This window comes from Suillus plorans, assembly GCF_016647745.1.
Source record: "Suillus plorans strain S12 chromosome Unknown HD556scaffold_58, whole genome shotgun sequence".
NCBI classification, from domain to species: domain Eukaryota; kingdom Fungi; phylum Basidiomycota; class Agaricomycetes; order Boletales; family Suillaceae; genus Suillus; species Suillus plorans.
Genome location: NW_024537442.1, coordinates 71,786 through 90,951, shown reverse-complemented (window position 1 = coordinate 90,951; position 19,166 = coordinate 71,786). Strand labels below are relative to the sequence as shown.

The 19,166-nt window shown below is 47.8% G+C and overlaps 7 protein-coding genes across 7 annotated transcripts; 6 read left to right on the top strand and 1 right to left on the bottom strand.

Annotated features, from left to right (window-relative positions):
* Positions 1-4,176: 4,176 nt before the first annotated feature.
* On the top strand, positions 4,177-4,896 carry HD556DRAFT_1311267 (uncharacterized protein; the record flags this gene model as incomplete). The annotated part of the gene is made up of 2 exons (XM_041300526.1): positions 4,177-4,382; positions 4,596-4,896. 2 exons carry the CDS (start codon positions 4,177-4,179, stop codon positions 4,894-4,896), a joined length of 507 nt encoding a protein of 168 aa, XP_041156561.1.
* A 1,420-nt stretch (positions 4,897-6,316) lies between these two features.
* On the bottom strand, positions 6,317-8,006 carry HD556DRAFT_1397108 (S-adenosyl-L-methionine-dependent methyltransferase). The gene is made up of 6 exons (XM_041303718.1): positions 7,773-8,006; positions 7,711-7,723; positions 7,502-7,650; positions 6,958-7,447; positions 6,797-6,903; positions 6,317-6,748 (listed from the first exon to the last, which is right to left on the bottom strand). The coding sequence occupies exons 1-6, from the start codon at positions 7,955-7,957 to the stop codon at positions 6,706-6,708; spliced, it is 987 nt and encodes a 328-aa protein (XP_041156560.1). The 5' UTR covers positions 7,958-8,006; the 3' UTR covers positions 6,317-6,705.
* On the top strand, positions 8,007-10,484 carry HD556DRAFT_1397101 (uncharacterized protein). Its single transcript, XM_041303717.1, has 9 exons — positions 8,007-8,147; positions 8,204-8,343; positions 8,428-8,503; positions 8,551-8,652; positions 8,705-9,088; positions 9,137-9,599; positions 9,657-9,911; positions 9,968-10,116; positions 10,172-10,484. Exons 1-9 carry the CDS (start codon positions 8,111-8,113, stop codon positions 10,306-10,308), a joined length of 1,743 nt encoding a protein of 580 aa, XP_041156559.1. The 5' UTR covers positions 8,007-8,110; the 3' UTR covers positions 10,309-10,484.
* Positions 10,485-10,792: 308 nt separating this feature from the next.
* HD556DRAFT_1243604 (uncharacterized protein) lies at positions 10,793-11,720 on the top strand (the record flags this gene model as incomplete). The annotated part of the gene is made up of 3 exons (XM_041298392.1): positions 10,793-11,173; positions 11,227-11,392; positions 11,443-11,720. The coding sequence occupies 3 exons, from the start codon at positions 10,793-10,795 to the stop codon at positions 11,718-11,720; spliced, it is 825 nt and encodes a 274-aa protein (XP_041156558.1).
* Positions 11,721-12,418: 698 nt separating this feature from the next.
* HD556DRAFT_1446901 (high mobility group box domain-containing protein) lies at positions 12,419-13,079 on the top strand (the record flags this gene model as incomplete). Its single annotated transcript, XM_041307171.1, has 5 exons — positions 12,419-12,445; positions 12,587-12,737; positions 12,787-12,845; positions 12,897-12,962; positions 13,017-13,079. The coding sequence occupies 5 exons, from the start codon at positions 12,419-12,421 to the stop codon at positions 13,077-13,079; spliced, it is 366 nt and encodes a 121-aa protein (XP_041156557.1).
* A 447-nt stretch (positions 13,080-13,526) lies between these two features.
* On the top strand, positions 13,527-14,858 carry HD556DRAFT_774205 (uncharacterized protein). The gene is made up of 8 exons (XM_041311591.1): positions 13,527-13,616; positions 13,671-13,703; positions 13,768-13,938; positions 13,989-14,051; positions 14,099-14,314; positions 14,369-14,476; positions 14,529-14,665; positions 14,710-14,858. Exons 1-8 carry the CDS (start codon positions 13,571-13,573, stop codon positions 14,713-14,715), a joined length of 780 nt encoding a protein of 259 aa, XP_041156556.1. The 5' UTR covers positions 13,527-13,570; the 3' UTR covers positions 14,716-14,858.
* Positions 14,859-15,009: 151 nt separating this feature from the next.
* On the top strand, positions 15,010-18,272 carry HD556DRAFT_1243597 (P-loop containing nucleoside triphosphate hydrolase protein; the record flags this gene model as incomplete). The annotated part of the gene is made up of 22 exons (XM_041298391.1): positions 15,010-15,189; positions 15,242-15,332; positions 15,384-15,545; positions 15,594-15,754; positions 15,801-15,853; positions 15,905-15,929; positions 15,980-16,119; positions 16,171-16,268; positions 16,322-16,344; positions 16,397-16,498; positions 16,552-16,663; positions 16,713-16,757; positions 16,806-16,926; positions 16,955-16,989; positions 17,038-17,209; positions 17,262-17,364; positions 17,414-17,545; positions 17,592-17,631; positions 17,686-17,819; positions 17,876-18,012; positions 18,069-18,149; positions 18,200-18,272. 22 exons carry the CDS (start codon positions 15,010-15,012, stop codon positions 18,270-18,272), a joined length of 2,220 nt encoding a protein of 739 aa, XP_041156555.1.
* Between the last annotated feature and the right edge of the window lie 894 nt (positions 18,273-19,166).

Sequence of the window (19,166 nt, the reverse complement as noted above, 5' to 3'; positions counted from 1 at the left end):
GAAGTAGAGAAGTACACTGCAGAGCTTCGTCAGTACGCCGCGGACATCTGCAAAGAGGCCGTGGAGACCCCATTGCCACCCCTGAGAGCCATCAACCATGTAATCCCCCTGATAGACGAAGGATACACCTACGCTTGGCGACAATCTAGGTGCCCGGAAGCTCTTCGTCCCTTATGGCGTGCCAAGAGAGATGACTATATACGATCTGGTCGTTGGGAGTTCTTTAGTGGGACCAATGCCATACCGATGATAATGATGAGAAAAGCAACGAAAGATGGTGAACTCAGGTTATGCACCGTGCTTGACACTAGACAGCGAAACAAGAACACTCGTAAGCTCGCATCCCCCCTCCCAGACATCGACGCGATCTTGCAAAATGTCTCGTCACACCCATTTCGCTCCCTCCTCGATGGTAAGGATGCATACGAACAGATTCGCATCATCCCAGAAGACGTGCCAAAATCCCTGTTCGCGACACCAGACGGCACGATGATAAGTCATGTAATGCAAATTGGGGATTGCAACGCCGGAGCCACCTACCAATCACTTATGAACCACATATTCGGGCCATACATCGGCGTATTCATGGATGTTTACCTGGATGACATCGTGGTCTACTCAGATACTGCCGCCGACCATGCGAAACACGTCCGCATTGTGATTGATACACTTCGTGCTAATAACTTCTACTTAAGTGCTCATAAACTGCAATTTTTTAAAGAAGAACTCACCATCCTTGGTCACGTCGTTGATGATGGTGGAATACGGTTGGACCCTCATAAAGTGGACAAGATCACGAATTGGAAGACGCCCACGTCCAAGGAACTATTGATGCAATTCATAGGCTCAGTGGGATACTTAGCGGCCGGTTGCGATGGCGTGCGCGTCCATATGCAACACCTGTCGAAGGTTGCCGCGCAGACCACTCGGTGGGACTGGTCCCCAACAGACCAGCGGGCATTCGACCTGGTACGCGCATGCGTCAACGCACACAGGAACACTAGGAGAAAAGCACTAGACTTACCAAGGGCGATGAATGGAACTTCCCTGGTTAACCTGGTAACAGACGCGTCATTCACCGGAGCAAGTGGCGTGCTCTCGCAGGGGGACCCGATCCAAACCGCTGACGTCATAGCATTTTGGTCTGGTAAATTCAATTCTGCCCAGCAGAACTACCCTGTGCACGAGCAAGAATTGTTAGCCATCGTCGAGTCTCTTAAGCGCTTCCGGCACTTACTGATAGGTGTCCCGTTCCGTATATTCACGGACCATAAAGGACTGGAATGGATAACAACCCAGAATAAATTATCCCCTAGGCAAGCCAGGTGGTTAGAAGCCCTGAGCGAATTTGATTTTCGAATTAATTACTTACCGGGAGTGGACAACACCCTAGCCGATGCCCTATCTCGCATGTACAGTAACGAGCCTAAGGGGACGGTTAGGGCGCCGAGCAAGTATGTCAGTATCGAAGAAGAGGATGCACCTAGAACTCTTCTCCTCAACTTCGTCACCGCTCCAGTGTACACCGGCACCCCACTATTCCTGGGAGCAACCGAGAGTAGACAGTCAGCACGCATAGCAGAGAAGTTAGTAAATGGGCCTGGTGAGGACCACCCAGAGCGGAAGCGCAACAGGTCCCGCCACCATGATGGAGTAAATGAAGGAAGTGGTGGCGTTGCCCACCAGGTATTGGAGCGCACTCAAGACAGAGGTGTTCCTCAGCAGGTTTTGACAAACCCCCAAGGCAGAGGTGTTCCTCAGCAGGTCTCCCCACCCCCACAGGGCAGAGGCATTCCCCAGCATGGTCTGGCGGATTCGCTTGTCATTTCGAAGCTACCAAGTGGCAAGGGCATCAATATGGGCGAGCCCACCATCGGACCACTCACCAGGAACGACAAGAGACCGCTTAAACCGATGAGTGACATGAGATCGCTTAAACCGGCGAATGACACAAGATCCCTCGACCTGAGGGTCACCAGGGACGGCGAGCATGCAGACCAGTTGCCCACCGACGACTCGGTAGGCCGGGATATCACCGACCAGGGCGTGGCGCTACAAAATGGAGGGACATTAGCTCCTAAAGGCGCAGCAACCGACCCACCTGCCACCAAAATCAGGAAAGTGATCCTGAAGGTGGGTGGACACCCTTCAGAATCACTGGAGGGCGGAAAGGTGCCAGGCGTAAGAACAATTAACAATGAGGACAAAGGAAGACGTACCTTGCCAGTAAACAAGAGCCTACAACATGACGTAAGCAAGGAAGTCATACGGTCTGGAAAATCGCAGAACCAACCTGATAACATAAGCAACGACGTCACGAAGATCCAGAATCTTAATGACATAGTCCCTGACCAAACTGTCACAAATGCTGATGTAAGCGATGACAACTGCGCAAATAAGGACCTACAAGCTGCGCAGCCAGACCACCAACGCCCATCCCACTCACCTGCTATTGACTCGAACATTGAGTCCTACACCACTATGACTGAAATCATCAACCTCGGTGACCCGACTATCAATATTAATGAGTCAATTATGAACCACTACCACGAGGACCAGTTCTTCGCCAAAGTCATAGAGAAGCCGGGAACATTTAAAAACTTTGAAGTGAGTAATGGACGTATATTCCTCAGAGTTAATGGAAAACACGTGTTGTGTATTCCAGACATCAAGATTGGCCTCAGACGCGCTCGCGAGATCATCATCTCACACGCTCACTCGATCCTCGCTCACCTAGGCCCCTCGAAAACGATCCTGTACCTGCGCGAGAGTGTATGGTGGAAAAGCATGATAGCTGACGTCAAAGCCTTTTGTGAGTCTTGTCCGACGTGCCAAGTCTCAAAGGCATCTAACCACCAACCCTATGGACTGCTGGAAACTCTAGAAGTTCCAACACGCCCATGGGAAACAATTGGTATAGACTTCGTTGGCCCCCTACCTGAGTCCAAGACACTACTGGGTGTGTTTGACATGATCTTAGTCACCATTGATCATCTCACCTCAATGGTTCACTTAGCCGCCACCAAACAAACGTACAGAGCTAAAGATGTCGCCGAGGTTATGTTTAACCTAGTATACAAGCACCACGGTATGCCCACCAATATAGTTAGTGATCGCGACACGTTATTCACTAGTACATTCTGGCAACGCTTCCACCAACTCACCGGTGTCGAACTTAGAATGTCAACCTCATTTCACCCCCAGTCCGACGGAGCAACCGAACGTGCCAATAGGACTATCACTCAGATGTTACGCCAGATGGTGTCACCAAACCAACGAGATTGGGCCCTGAAACTACCCGCTATAGAATTTGCGATCAACTCTGCATGTTCTGAGACCACTAAGTACCCGCCGTTTGTACTTAACTATGGCAGACTTCCACCCCCACTCATTTGGAACACGAACTCCGAGTACCCTGGAGTACGTGTCTTCGCCCAGCGAATGAAAGGTGCGATCATGAGTGCTCACGACTCCATTATAGCCTCCCGCGTCAAAAACACCACCACCGCTAACCGCAAGCGCATCGAGTCGCCCTTTGTTAAAGGGGACCTAGTATATTTGTCTACGGGCAACCTGTCCTTACCGAAGGGACGGGCGCGTAAACTCGCCCCCAAATACATAGGGCCCTACAGGATAGTAGAGGACTACAGGAACAACTCGTTCCTTCTGGACCTCCCAGCGCACCTCAGACAACGCGGACTCCATCCTGCCTTCCATGCCAGCCTACTTCGTCCCCATGTGCCCAACGATGATCGATGATTTCCAGGACGCCAGCTCCATCACGTCTCAGACATTGGACACCTAGAGGAATGGTCCGTGGCGAAAATCTCGGACCACCAAGGAACCAGTCCTGACGCACTGTTTGAGGTAGAATACGCTACCGGGGATAAGGTGTGGTTCCCATACCATCAGGTTTCTCGCTTAGAAGCCCTGACCCAATATCTTGAAGCACTCGGTGTCCCAGGTATCGCACACCTGCCAAAGAAATTAGGACTCCCATCAGATCATATCCCCGTCTACTGCACGGACTCCTTCCCCAAAGCCCGCGACTTAATCTTCGGACTTACCGACCAAATGGTCCACTCGCTGGCAAGCACCTCGCGAATAAGCGAGCCTCCCTCCTCGTATATAACGAGCGAACTAAGCCCAGTTCCCCAGTATCGTGAACTTCCCCTCATGTCAGCCACCCCTCCTCCTCCGCACGACGCGATGCTTGTCGATGTCCCACCAGCTCGTCGCGAGCCAGGAGAGCACGCACCGAGTCACCGGTCGACTCGGGCAGGCAGAGGTCGTCCCGGAAGGGGACGAAGGGACCGTGGAGGGCGTTACCCCCCTCCACAACGACTTGATGAGGACGCTGATGCCCTAGGAGCATTCACGCGGTTCTTCAGGGCCGAGGCCCAGGCCAAAGAGCTAGCCACTTGAAAGGAGTCCCATGCTTTCGACCAAGAGCTCCGAGCCGAACGTACTCGTGAGCTCAGGCGCCTTAGCCATCGCAGCCGTAACCTCACCTTAGACCATCGCAACTCAGCGTTGGGTCCCTCGTCTCGCTCTTCTCGCCCTGACTACTACCCTCGTGAACGGCCGGTCCATAGTCACCGACCTAGACCCCATACCGCTGCTCAGGTCATTGCTGAAGTCACCAGCAACGCCGCTACCATCCTAGCCCCCGTTCCCGCACATCCCATACCTGCGACAGACCCCGGACCTGACGTCGAAGAGATCATCGCAGCTGCCGAGCAGCTCGACCTCGAACAGGCCTCGCGTATGCCGGATGTCACCACCGAGGACGTTTTCGGTAGACTTATCCTTATTAGTATATTGATAGTCAATGTACTCACCTTAGTCCTTCTCTCAGCTGCCTTCGCGTCCCTTGGACCTTCGCGCGAGAACTAAAAGAACTCGCATCACCTGAAGAAAGGTCCTCCCGTCTAGAGGACCTGGAGGGCGTATGTAACGCTCGTCAAAAGCCAACATCTACTCATTGATGTTGGCAACCAATATTTACTTTCATCACCTTAGTTAGATACTCATTTACGTTCGTTCTACCGTATTCCATAGCATTCGTACCCTACAGTATACTGTAGAGTTACGCACCTAAGTTCGACCTGATATGGGTGTGACCGAATGAACATTAGGTTCGAAAGTTCGAAGGGGTGTGTGACGTGTGACATGTTGCGCATAGGTTCGTTGGGTGAGATGACCGACTGGGCTGGGAGTCTCATTAGGCAGACGTATTTCTTTCTTTGTACGAGCGCAGAGACACATTGCAAATACTCAATATAAGGACTTTTGGCAGCACTAGGACTTTTTTCGTGTTTTTACTGCATGTTTTCGTGTTTTTACCGCATGTCACAACTTAAGTTCGATGACCTCAAAATGCGTGTGACTGTCACACGAAATAGGTTCGGTTCGCTCGCCCTGTGATGGTGTGACGAACTTAAGTGCGTAGCTGTACAGTATAAACCGATGTATATTTACTGTTAGGGCAGTTGATCTTTCACCCCCGAATAAACACTTAGTTTCGGACAGTTATCTCGTTCGAGCCTCTAAGTCTATTCAAACTATCGACTCTACCGTGTGAACGTTCTACGAACGCCACAGTAGGATACCGGTATGAAGGTGTATCACGAGGTATATTATTCTAGAGGCACGCGAGAAATCATCGTAGGGGACCAGGTAATCGTAGATCAATGACGACCATTTTGATATTCAGTTCGTTCCCATCGTTTAGGTTTAGGACGTCTTTTATTCCACGCTGGAGTTCATGCAAGGTATTCATGCGCATGATGCGACCTGGATAGCAATGGAGCCCGAGCCCTGGGGTTGGGTTGCCTTACAAGACGTGGGGAACGAGCATCTTGGTGGTGGTTGTTCATTATACTAAGACTGTCGCTGTATGCGGAGAAACGACTAACCTATGCTTCCTGTACGTTTTTATATACTTGATGATAGCTTGCTGCACACTGCCACCAAGTATTATGATCACATTACGTGAGCCTCAGTTCATAATTAGCATGTAATTCTCATATGCTGCTACGAGGCACCTCCCATGTTTGCTGCTGTTGAAATAGGAGGATTGCAGTTGCCAATCAGGTGCGTTGCCCATATGCTGGCGCCCATTACATGTCTAATCGGCTCCGGAACATTCATGTTGAAGCTCAGCCTTTGAATGTCGCGGAGTCGTTTTCTGCCACAAAGCACCGAATATCAGCATTAGTGACAGTTTAACAACAAACGAATGAATTTCGTTCTTCTTTTTCAGCTGTGTTGTATGCGGCTTGGCGATCGTGGAACACGATTCCGAAAAAATAAGCTCGGTTTCACGCATCGACCAGTAAGTACAAATCGCTCGACCGCCCAACAGAGGAGGTACACGAAACATGTCCGGCATCTTCTAGTTCGTTGCCATTGAGAGGTCTTTCCCATTTTACGCTGGAATGCATGCAGTGTGTCCATGCGCTGGATAGCGATTGAACTTTAGCATTTGAGTTGGGTTGTTTTGTGGAAAGTGGTCGAGCACATTCGTAGTGGTTGATCGATGCAAGGCTGTCACTTGATTAGAAGAAACTATAACCTTGTTGTTCTCCGAGATCCGAGGGAGTTGATGTTGTATCTGCGCGACAGTGAAATGATTAATTACCGTATAGATTGGCACATGTGTAGCAACAGGACGTGTATTCACTACATCAGATGAAAGTCCTATCAAGCAAAATGTATACCCTCGTCGTGAAATGCGGATAGTAGTCTGTTCAGCTGATAAGAAAACATAGAAGACAAAACGAAGAGAACTCACTTTAGGAGATCGTCCAGGGTCATCTTGGCTGCCCGCTGTTCCGAGTATCCCGATGAGCTGAGGACTTCTTCTACTTTAGCTTTCATGTTTGTGTGTTCATCGATCATCTGATTTATAGTGATCAAGTCCCCGTGTTAATAATACACAAAAACTAAAACTACCTTATTTTGTGTCGAGCACCACGTTCTCCAGTTTTTTTCCAGCATCTCGATGACGCCTTTTGCCATGAATGTGGCATGCACCGTTTTATTTCGCCTCGAAAAGATGATTCTACCCAGCCCATCAAATTCCTCGAACTTGATAGGGGGAGGAGGATTAAGAGGCACCAGTCGGACTACTGACGATTCAACTTGTGGTGCTGGTCGGAAGTTGTTTTTTCCGACGTGCATCACCAGGTCCACCTTCGAATAAAGCTGTACATTGGCAGATAGCCGCGACCAAAGCTCTGTTCCGGGCTGAGCGACAAGCCTCATGGCAAATTCTCTCTGGAACATGAGGATTGCTACGCGAAAGATTGGTCGATGAGAGAGCAGGCGAAAGACAAGGGGTGATGATATTTGATAGGGTGTGTTGGATATGCATACATCGAAATATGGGAGATCAGTTTTTACAAAGTCTCCGATGATTATGTCTAGTTTTCGTTGTTCTGGTCTTTCGAGGAGTAGCCTGTCAGTTGATGATATTAAGACGGAGAGGTACACGCACTTCCCCTGAACTCGCTTCGTCAACTCAGCTGCCATCCGTGGGTCCATCTCAACAGCAGTGACATTTTTGGCTTTTTCAAGAATCTTGACAGTAAGGTTACCTGTACCAGGACCAACTTCGAGGACTTTATCCGTGGGGCGAAGGTTTGCCTATATGTCACGATTAGTATCTATGAGATCGACTCAGCACAAATATGAGCTGAACCGAACCTTGTCTACGATACTGACGTAGAATCAGCCCGAGTTATATTATATGAAAATTGTGAGCGTACGTTTGAGCAATCTGCGGATTCTTCAAGATATGTTGTCCGAATCTTTCTGTATTGAATATTGGGTTACGGACGCCGGCTGAAGTCCCTTCATTTGCACTATGGTTTTTAGATGAAGATGATGCAGCGGCTGATTTTATTGACGGCTGGTGGGTACGCGAGAAACGCCCTGAAGTTGCACGAGGCATTCTTGGATTGTCACGGTGGAGTTGATACTGTTGGGGGAAAAATGTAATACCAAGTAGAAGTCAAAACACGTGACCTCATGAGGCCATTAGAAGTCAACTTGTCCAAGTTGCCGAGGTTACCACCAGGATCCACGATCGAGTACTTAGGACATCATGTTCAAGAAACCTTTAGGGAATTTAAAGACTTCGGGTGCGCGATTGTTATTGTTCACCGACGTTGTGCCTAATCATTGTCATGCTCACAAGCACCCCTGCGTAACTCTGATAGGCGCAAGCTGAAACAACACATCGTCCAGACCTTTGCTCTCGTTCCAGATGTCGGCGAGGAACTTGTCCCCGAGGGTCTGCTGTCAGTGAAGTTCAACACATACACCGATGAGCCAGGTGTAAGCGAATCTCGTTACAGCTCTTTGTTACTGATCACATATCGATGAGACCCGCAAAATGCTTCACGATGTCGCCGCACTCAGGTGGCTTATTTGGGACCTGGTGGAGACCCTTTGTGGTTCACGCTTGGTATAGGCAGCGAGGACATAATTCCGACTGGTGAGTTGTGCCTGCTGCGAGTCTCATCCGTGGCTCAGTCACAATAGTATACACCCTGTGGAAGAAGCCAGATCTCATTCCATTTCTGTCTACACCATCTGCGGTGATTCCAGTCCTGATTGGTGGTGCGGATCTTATGATTCCTGGAGGTACGTGCTACTTGCCAGTTCAGATACGTCCTCGCTCAGTAGACCCTGCAAGTCGTTCAGCATCCACCATCACTCCAAGCTGGACAACTTGTCAGTATTACGGAATATATTCACCATTCAACGCATATTGGCTCCCCACTTGCTGTCGGGCATATGGCAGTGGATAGTGACGTCTTATCTGAGGCTGGCTCAAAGGGAAAGGCGGTGTTTGTCCTGCATGCTTGGAATGACCATTTATTCGATATGGGCCACAAGGGAAACCCGCCGGATCCATGGGAGATGAGCCATTCAACGACAAATGATCAGTATTCCACTGAAGACGAGGATGTCACAGAGAATGATGCGTTGAAAGAGCCATTAGTTGATGCGCTGAGCTCTCACCTGGAGCAGACGCAGTTGGATGATCATGCTCCAAAAATAGAACTGACGAAAGAAGGTGCGTTAAACCACATTAGTTATGTCTTTGATCCCTCACTCCTGACAGATGTTTCGAGTATTCTTCATGACGCCCTTCTTCAGGCAATGAAAAAGACCCTATCTAGCTCCCAGGCCTCCGCGCTTCCGATGCCCGCTAGTACGTTTTACTCGGCTTATATTCTACCCTCGCGACCTGCCCAATCACCATCTCAGCCATCCGTATCTACACCTATTGATATCAAACACTCCACCCACAAGTCGCTCGCGTATTTTCTCAAATCAGCAGAGAAACAAGGCCTCTTGAAGCTTAAAGAGATCAAATCTGAGCTGATGGTATTTTCTGTTGCCACATCACATGCAGATGTGGTCGCACACAGGCCATATTTATCTTTAAAAGATGTGGCTCTCAGGAATGAGAAGCGTGGACAACGAGAAGAAGAGGAGCGGTCACGCGTCAAGGAGCTTGAAGTAACAGAGCTTTGGAAACCCCATCTTCAATCGCTAATATTCTTTGCTGAGGCCGGATTTGAGTATGGATCAACGCCATTTCCTAGTTCATGATAGAACGCTGATGACGTCCCCTGCAGTACATCTGCCCGATACACCTATGCGGATATCAAGACCGTACTCGATAAGTACGTTACCGATCGACAATTGGTGAACGCGCATGACCAATCATATATCAATGTTGGGGCGGACGAGCTTCTACAGACGACCCTTTGCAAGTCTGACAATCCAGCGAACATGGAGTTTTTCAAACGCGAGCAACTGATTGAGCGCCTATCAGACAAGATGCAGAGTTGGTACAAGATATGCGCCGAGGGTAAGGATCCTGTGCTCAAGTGCGTCTGATCTCCTATAATTGCGTTGGTCATCGGTCGTCAACCATTGGGTACAGGAAGGGGCAGATCAAACCAATATCGGTGGTAGTTAAAGTCAGGCAGGGTCGTAAGGCGACAACGTTAATTACAGGTTTTGAGCCATTTTTGTTGGAGGCGGCTGCTCTTGCAGAGGAGCTGAAGATGAGATGCGCCTCCTCAACTTCAGGTGAGGATAACTAATATTATAGTGACGTATATCGTAGCTGATACGAGCCCGTCAGTTTCGCCGGCACCAGGGAAGTCGTCAGGCATGTTAGTACTCGTGCAAGGAAAACAGGTCAAGGAGGTCACAGAATTCCTTACTTCGCAAGGTGTGCCAAAGCGATGGGTGCACACAGAGGGCGGGGGGAAAAAATAGATGGGTGCTGGTTAAGTCCATTAATCGGGACTCGGGAGTATGTGTTTGACAATGAAGGCGTGTATATGTTACAATCAAAAGTGAGATCAGTATTGAATTGAATATTCACTCCTACGCGTCTTTATGTTTCCATGCCGCGTTCCTTGCAAGTTGGGTTCAAGTTGGACTCTTTACCGAGCTGCTTTCTCTTCGGTTTTCTTCTGGCTTAAGAGAAGCTGGGACCGGTTCCAGATGAAGATCGTTGTTATTTGCAAGGCGTACGTGTTGTATGAAATATTGTCTTGCAAATGTAATCAAATCATCTACGACAATTAGTAGAAGAGGTTAACAAGTCACGAACGCGTCATGTAACGTGTGACACGCGATCCAGCGCTAATTTAAATTGTAAACGCTCTCCCTTTCCATCAAGACTGGTTTCGTGATTTTGTTTCCGTGCCACTCATCACGGATTCATCTCAATCAGAGTATTCGGAGCCTTTTCTTAATGCCAGGTCCATGCAACTCGAAAAAGAAAAAGAAGGCAATTGCGAAAAAGAACAAGAAGAAGACAACAGCTATTCAAGCTACGGCCCCTGCGGAACCTCCTTCCCTCGTTCACGAAGTTGAGCCACCCCCAAGCGACATTGTCTGTGTTGCCCATGAGCCTCCACCTAAACTAGCTGCTCCGCATGTCCAGGAGCTCCATGAAGAAGTACTACCAATCATCCATGATCCCGGAAACGGTCCGCGAGTTCGCGACGTCCGGGGTTTCCTAACTTCATTTTTTGCCCAGCCTCCTTCACTGGAAGACCCTCTATGTGCGGAATTCTCACAGGAGGAAGTCCTTCAGATGCTTTGTACTACGCTGCCGGAGGAAACCGCTATAGTGAGTGAGTGCTATGTGGAGTAGCTAGTGAGCTCACAAATTGATCCCTCAAGGTCCTATGGTACAATAAAAGCCGTGCTACTAGTCGCATTTGTCCATCATGCAGGCGGCTTTATCGCCTCGGCGATATTTTGCCAGACCTCACTGACGATGGCGAAAATCGTACCAACGAAACCCGTTCACCTTTACTTGCCCGGGAACAGGAGATATCGGGTCTTTGTACGTACTTTTATTTTAAAATACAATGAAAACGGCCCTGAATGGTATAGGTTCTCCTGTCTGCTTCATCGTTGCGTCATTCGAGTATCCAAGTGCAATTAAAACGACTTGGGGTAGAACCGCAGATGAAATAGATGACTTTACATGGGACCTTCTCAATGGTCCTGGAGATGGACAGGGCGACAAGGGGCTCAGTCTCTTACTCAAAATGGCGCGATTGCCTGACCTTGGCTTGGGGCAGCTCTGTCTACCTGACATCGACTTCGATGCTGAACCTGAGGATCAAATTCACTGCAGGGAAAATTATGAACGGGACAAATTTTCATAGAAGGTGAGTGAAGAGCTCATGGGAAAGCCTTGAAGTACGCTAACTTCCAAGTATTATTCTAGATCTGCTATTCTGCTGCATATTCACATCATTCATACCATCTGGATCACGGGTCTGCGTACTATTTATGTGTGGTGTCAAGACTCTATCGTCATTAAATTAGTTGGGTTAATGCTGGCCCTGGATGAACTATCGCTAAAGAGACCCAAAAAAGACCGTAGGTCTGTTGTGTATAAGACGGGCCGTTGCATCGTGGGTTTGTTGAGGTGGTGGTTATGTCAGCAAGAGTCCGTGCCCTATTCTCACGGTTGTTAGGTGGCTGGCCTTATACAAGGCTCCCACCCGCCAAACATCCCCTCAGCCAACCTTGCCTGTATAGCTGTACTGTGGTCCTCACCCGCCTAAATCAAAACCGTGCTTAATACTCACCGTAGTACACAACAACAGTCAGTCATCTTTTTTATTTTTTATTATGTTCTATCTGCTTCACGGACGTCCTGCGCTGTTCACTGTCACTTTCTACGTCGTTTTACCGTCGTCGAGCTCGTATAGAAAGTGAAGACGGGCGCCGGCCGTATTTGTTTGGCCACCGACGCGTTGACGCGTACCGCGTCTCTCCGCGTCGCACTCGTTTTCTTTGATATCTCTCATGCCAACGACGTGTTGAATCGATCTCTCATGCGTTTTCCATGCTCTAGATGCCCAAGGACACCACCAAAACCAAGGTTAGTCTCCTATGCATTTGTCTTGGCCTTATGCCGCTTTTCCCCATATGCATCATACATTTTCCATTATTTTTGCCTTGTTCAACTTTCATTACGTCACTTGGTCGTGCTCATCAGTCACGATGCTGATTGATTCAACAGCGCAAGGCTGCAGGTAAATCAGAGGGAAAGGCAACCAAGGCTAAGGCTGCCAAGGCTAAGGGTGCTCCTAAACGGGCCCTCTCCGCGTACATGTTCTTCAGTCAAGATTGGAGGGAAAGAATCAAGACTGAGAACCCCGATGCTGGTTTCGGTATGCCTATGGCGTTTCTTCCCATATTGTTTTCTGATCCCTATCGTAGGTGAGGTTGGCAAACTACTAGGCGCCAAGTGGAAGGAGCTTGACGAGGAGGACAAGCAGGTTCGTCTAAGGTGTAAGACAAAATGCTGTTGGTGCTGACACAACTCACAGCCTTATATCGAATTGGCCGCCAAGGACAAGACAAGGGCAGAGGAGGAGAAGGCATCCATGGCTGCCGTATGTATATGTCATTTGTCCACATCATGGCATGTATTGAACATCTTTTTGTAGACCAAATCTTCAGCAAAAGAGAAAAGTGACGGGGAAGAACCAGCCGATGAAGAGGAAGATTAATGCCGCATCCCCTGTCTCCTTGTACATATGAAGGCACTGTTCGCTTTCTTCTAACATAATTGTCATAAGTCGTTTTGATGTCAGTTGAGTATATTAACTTCCTATGCGAAACACGCGACACTCGTAATGCACTCCCGACGAGCCCTCGTACAGTTTGCCCTTTCATCGTGTTGCTATTCATGTCGTGTGTTTTGTTACACATTTATGTTCTGCATGTTGTCTCTCGTTACTTCAGAAAAGATTGTACTTTTGTATGATCAACCTTTCCCAAGTTGGTGGAGTTGTTTGAACAATAAATTAATAATGATGCAGACTTCCATCAGGACCACAAGGACGAGAAAGGTATAACTTTTCGTGACTATAGTCACATGATTGTGATGCAAACAATCACGTGATCATAATATGGAACGCGCCCAAGGACCAAAATCGGTGTTCTCCTTTTCTCCCATCCACCATCGTGACATTCAGCAACTTGACATTGGTCGCTAAAGATGCCACTGCGAACTACCGAAGTTAAAACCTCTACATATGGGAAAGGTTGGTCTTTTTTCTTCGGGATTAGCTCGTGGGCTGACCTGGGACTGTACTAAGCAGGGATTCTCGAATCTGTCCCTGCACCCCTAGGTCTGCATAATTCACACGAATAAATACTGACAACCTCACGAATATTTTCCTCCCTCACGTACAGATCCTGATTCAGATCCTGAATTTAACCCTGGAATCTTCATTTATGAGACTAAGAAACGCGGAAACCGCAAAGCAACGGCTGCTGAGGACGCATCTCCATCTGCCCCCCGTGGCAAGTCACGGAAAAGACGAAGCGAGGTTCTTGGAAATTTTCAGTCATCATCCAGAAGTCGTGAGTCATTTTTATAAGAAAACAATATGTGTTTGTGATGATTATATTAGGGAAGCGCCGGCCAATGGATCCAGAGGCGTCTCGACGCCATAACCCACTTAAGGAGTATTTTGGTTCGCTTAACAATGTTCTTAGCAGTGCTTGAGCTTACTTCCAATAGATGATGACCTTGGACTTCAGTCTGCGTCTGATGACGGCGAAGTGGATGAAGATGATCCTGAAGACGGCGACTCGGCAGAAGAGCACGAGTCTGAACCTGATCAGCCAGTAATGCTTAGGACCATAGCTGCATTTGTTAAAGCTTCGAAAGAGAGCACTCCCATCGTTACACAGAAAAGTCATTCACAAACTCCGGTTGATGATGATTCTGTCACTGGTAAGTTGATCTTGTTCACATATCACACCTGTGAATGCGTACGTTTTGTTTCAGAACCCGAGTCAGAACCAGAAGCTGATCAGGTTTCGACGAAGCGGAAGTCACCTGCGTCAGATCAGATTATGCCAGCTTCTAAGCGGAGAAAAACGCCTTGCCTAGATGGTACATTTAACCTTGTGGCCAGCCAAGACGACTCTGTTGACGCCCACTATAGACGAGTCTGAAACTGAACCAGAGTCCGATATAGATTTACCCACAGTCTCAAAACTACCAGCGCCCAACACCATGAAGCTTCCAGAATCCGACTCCGAAACGGAGCCTGAAGACGAAGACGAAACGTACCCCAACCCCGTAAAGCCTAATGTAATTCTCTGATCATCATCTTACTGATACAGATATAGAATCTCCATGCAAAGCCTGGCTTCCCGCTTGCTCCCGGTCAGAGTCCTCTCGGACCTATGATATTGGACAGAGCCGAGGGTATCATGGTGCCCGCTTCGATCAATACCTATCTGAGAGAATACCAGAGGGAGGGCGTTCGTTTTTTCTGGGATTTATATAAACAAGGTCGTGGTGGTTTGCTAGGTGATGATATGGGTCTCGTCAGTCCAGACGTGTTCTTCTGTTCTTCTTGACTCAACCTTCTACCTTCTTAGGGTAAAACTATTCAAGTGATATCGTTTCTCTCAGCAATCATGAAGAAGCACGGGGACGAACGCGATATCAACAGGCGTCGAGATCATGTGTCTGATATCCAGGATGGACTGGAATGGAAAAAACGTCGCGCTTTACCACCGGCGAACAAGACTTGGCCCACATGTCTCATTATCGCCCCTACATCTGTTGTACCAAACTGGGAGCGCGAGTTTCAGACGGTGAGTGAATATAAGCAACAAGTAACGCCACAATGTCTCACTGCCTGCTCAGTGGGGCTATTTTGAAGTCGGATCTTATACAGGTTCGAAGAAAGAACGGGATGATGTTCTTACCGACTTCAAAATGGGCAGGCTCGATGTCGGTATGTCCATGACTCTATCTTTTCTGTCCGCCTGATAATTTCGAGGAACAGTGCTTACTACGTTTGACCTTGCCCGTCGAGACATTGCGCTATTGGATGACCTCGCTTGGTCTGCTGTCTTCGTCGACGAAGCGCATAGAGTAAAGAATCCAAAGTCAAAGATCACTTTAGCATATAATCAATTTGCATGTCTTTGCCGGTTTGGTCTGACAGGTAAGACTACTGCTTCTAGAAGATGACTTGATGCAGCGGGAAATTTAGGCACAACCATTCAAAATAGCTATATGGAAGCATGGACGATACTTGACTGGACCAACCCTGGCCGGCTAGGAACAAGCAAACAGTGGAAAGGTTACGTTGTGAAGCCATTGACGATAGGTCAATCTACTAGTGCGACTGAAGAGGAGAGAACAAAGGCTTTGGTGAGTGCGTATTTTGCAACTCGCGGCTCATTCTGATGTCTAGTAGACGGTCGCCATTATAGTTAGAGACAAAGTATTACCCCAGTTCTTTAAAAGGAGGTATGACCAACATTTTTCTGCAGTTATTGCCTAAAATGTTTATTTTTACAGAACAAAGGACATTATCAAGGACCAAGTGCGAAGCTTCTACCTGTTATACCATCGTGTGCTGAATACAACCATCAGTTACCCACGAAAACCGATGAAGTAGTTTTTTGCCCGCTTACGCCCATACAGGTTGCCGTTTACAAACGCATCCTAAATATGAATCACGTACAGAATCTCGTCAGAAAAGACGAAAATTGTGACTGCGGATCAGGGAAAAAGTCGGTTTGCATTACATACTCCGAGCATGCTGAGAATCATGTTTGGTACAGGCGCAAAGACTGCTGCTACCATATTGAGAAGGGAGGCGTTCTCAAGTATATGTCAATACTCATCAAGATCTCAAATCATTTAGCGTTAATACTTCCAGGTATCGTTGATGGCTCAGTTGCTTGCTACCATATAAATGCTCATATACGCAAGCCCCAAACGATAGCCCGGAACAAGTGCGCGTGGAAGTTTCTACTGATCTTTTTGGTGCATTGATAGTTGTTCCAGACCCTACGGAATCGGGAGCTCGCGGAAGTAGCCTTCCCGGGACAGCCTATACCAAAGTATGGGACAGCCATGCTACTGCCGCAGTATTGCGGAAAGTGGGTTGTAAGTCATTGTTTTGTGGAATTTATATCCTACATTTTACACTGCCCTGGAAGGTACTCGATACCCTACTTAAAGAATGGAGAAAAGACCGCACGAACAAGGTCCTCATATTCACTAAATCCGTCAAGCTTCTCGATATGTTGGAGTTTCATCTCAATACCAATAGTATGAAGAGGATTTTTTCCGTATCGATTGAGTACTGATTGATTGCAAGGTTATGGCTTCCTCAAACTGGATGGATCCACGAAGCAGAGTGATAGTAAGAGACGGACTCTCTGTTTGCCGCGGCTGTTAATATCAGCTTCAGGGATGCCTATGATAGATAGATTTCACCAAGACTCCGACATCTTCATATTTCTCATCTCTACTCTTGCTGGAGGAACTGGTCTTAACCTGACTGGAGCGAACAAAGTGGTCATTTTCGGCGAGTTTAAATATCCTGCTTTGAATGCTGAGACTTAAACCTGGATATCATGCAGATCCCAACTGGAGTATGTATTTGGCTCAATTCTGCTTGACACCTACTCATGTCCACGTAGATCCTGCCCACGACCTGCAAGCTATGGACAGAGCATATCGTTTTGGGCAGACACGCGACGTTTTCGTTTACCGCCTCCTTGGAGCTGGCTCAATCGAAGAGTTAATTTATGCAAGGCAGTTGTACAAACAACAACAGATGGCCATTGGGTATCAGGCCAGCGTGCAAACGAGGTATTTAATGAGGACCAAGATTCGAGTGCATGATTTCAGATTTTCCTGTTAGGTATTTCTCCGGCGTTCAAGGGGACACTTCCAGACAAGGTGAATTGTTTGGAATCAAGAACATCTTCAAGCTGCATGAGGATACTCTGGCGACTAAGATGGCTGTAAGTTCATATCTTTTGCTCAGGAAATATTGAGGTGAACCTGCCGCAGATCGAGAAAGCAACGATCATGGAGCTAGACTGGGCACTTGCTCATCTCAGCTCCACGAAGTCGAAGAAGTTAACAAAATCTAAGGCCGATGACTGGGTATATGAAGCCGATTCTAAGAGCGGAAAGGAGGAAGTAAGTCCCCTGTCTACTTGTTTCATGTCATGTAATCATGTGTCAGGCCGACCTACGGGGGCTGAGTGCTCTTCTCTTCGACGATGGTGAGCTTCAGCTGGAACTAGCATGTGAAAGGACTGATCTTTGTATTTTCGAAGAACCTCCGGAGGTTACAGATGATAATGACATTCACAAGACACTCAGCGCAATAGGCGTGAAGTACAGCCACCGCAATGACGACGTGTTATTACCAAGTCGTATAGAAGAAGAACGTTCTCGGACCGCACTTAAGGTTAGTATTCGTGATATTCTCTCTCACAGGCTTGTTGAGCAATGCGATGGCAGGAGGCGAAGAGAAAAAGAGCGGCTGTCAAGAAACTGAAACCCGAACGAAACCAAAGCACCCCTCAGCAATCGAAAACCCCTGAACCAGAATGGCCACCTCGACGGAAGCACCATAAAGCACCTCTGTCTCCGCAATCAAAGTGAGTTCCCAAACAAGGTTTGAGGTGTTGACACTCCTACTCATCGCCCAACGTAGATTGGCCTCACGACAAATGGCGCTGATCGAACTGGGCATGATTAATAGCCCAGCCGATCTACCTGTTTTCGCACAGTCCTTGTGAGTAAGCCAAACGTTGCCGCAGATAACTTCGGCTAATCAATGACTAGTGCTCGCAAGTCAAGCGAAGACCAGAACGAGATACTTGTAAGACTGGACGAACATGTCCGCGGTTGTTCTTGAATTGCTGGCCCACAATCCAAAAGTAATATTTCCTGGACTGATATTAGCTCGAATTGAGACCTTGGACGTCTTGGCAGGTCTTGACCCATACATTACCAGCGTATACATAGCAATCGATCAGTCATATTACTGGTACCAACAGGTTCACACTCCGTTCGCGAACTAATGACTACCCATCCTGACGCATCTATGGTAGTGAGGCGCATTGCAATCAGTGATGAGCACATTTCTCCGATGTGAAGGACTAGTTGTCGTACGTAGACAGTATGTTAGAGATAAGCAATAGGAGTTCTAAGAAGAACCAGTACACTCATTTCAGGATTCGAGCTTCAAGCTTCAAGACTTTAACCAGTGACATGTAAATCCACATTAAAACTTACCGGGAAAATGGGAACATACGTCCTTACTGTAGCTCGATGACAGTACGAGCAACTTAGCAAACAAGAGAATAGGCATATAACGAGATAACACATATAACGGCGTCCTGACCTGACGAATATATATCGAGAAGGAGAAAATACCGCGGAAATGACCAAGGAGACTAAATTGCCAACATACATGCATGTGTAACCCTGTCACAGGGACTGTACGAGTTACTTCAGATGAACATGTGATACAATTCATCTGCGATCGAATACAGACGGCTATTGGAGCGGCGTGTATGTGATAAATTCTCTGTCGCTGTAACTGTAAAGGGGTAAGGATAATTATGCACAATATCCATGTAGACAAGGGACACCCGGGTGAGTGAACTTTTCTTACCTTCAAGGGACTGGACTACAAATTGACGTAATCGTTCATTGTCCCTTGTGCGCGCGCATCGAGTTATGCAAAGAGATATCTTGTAAGTGGTAACTTTAGATTGTTATGCATGGTTGAGAGTGGCAACAGTAG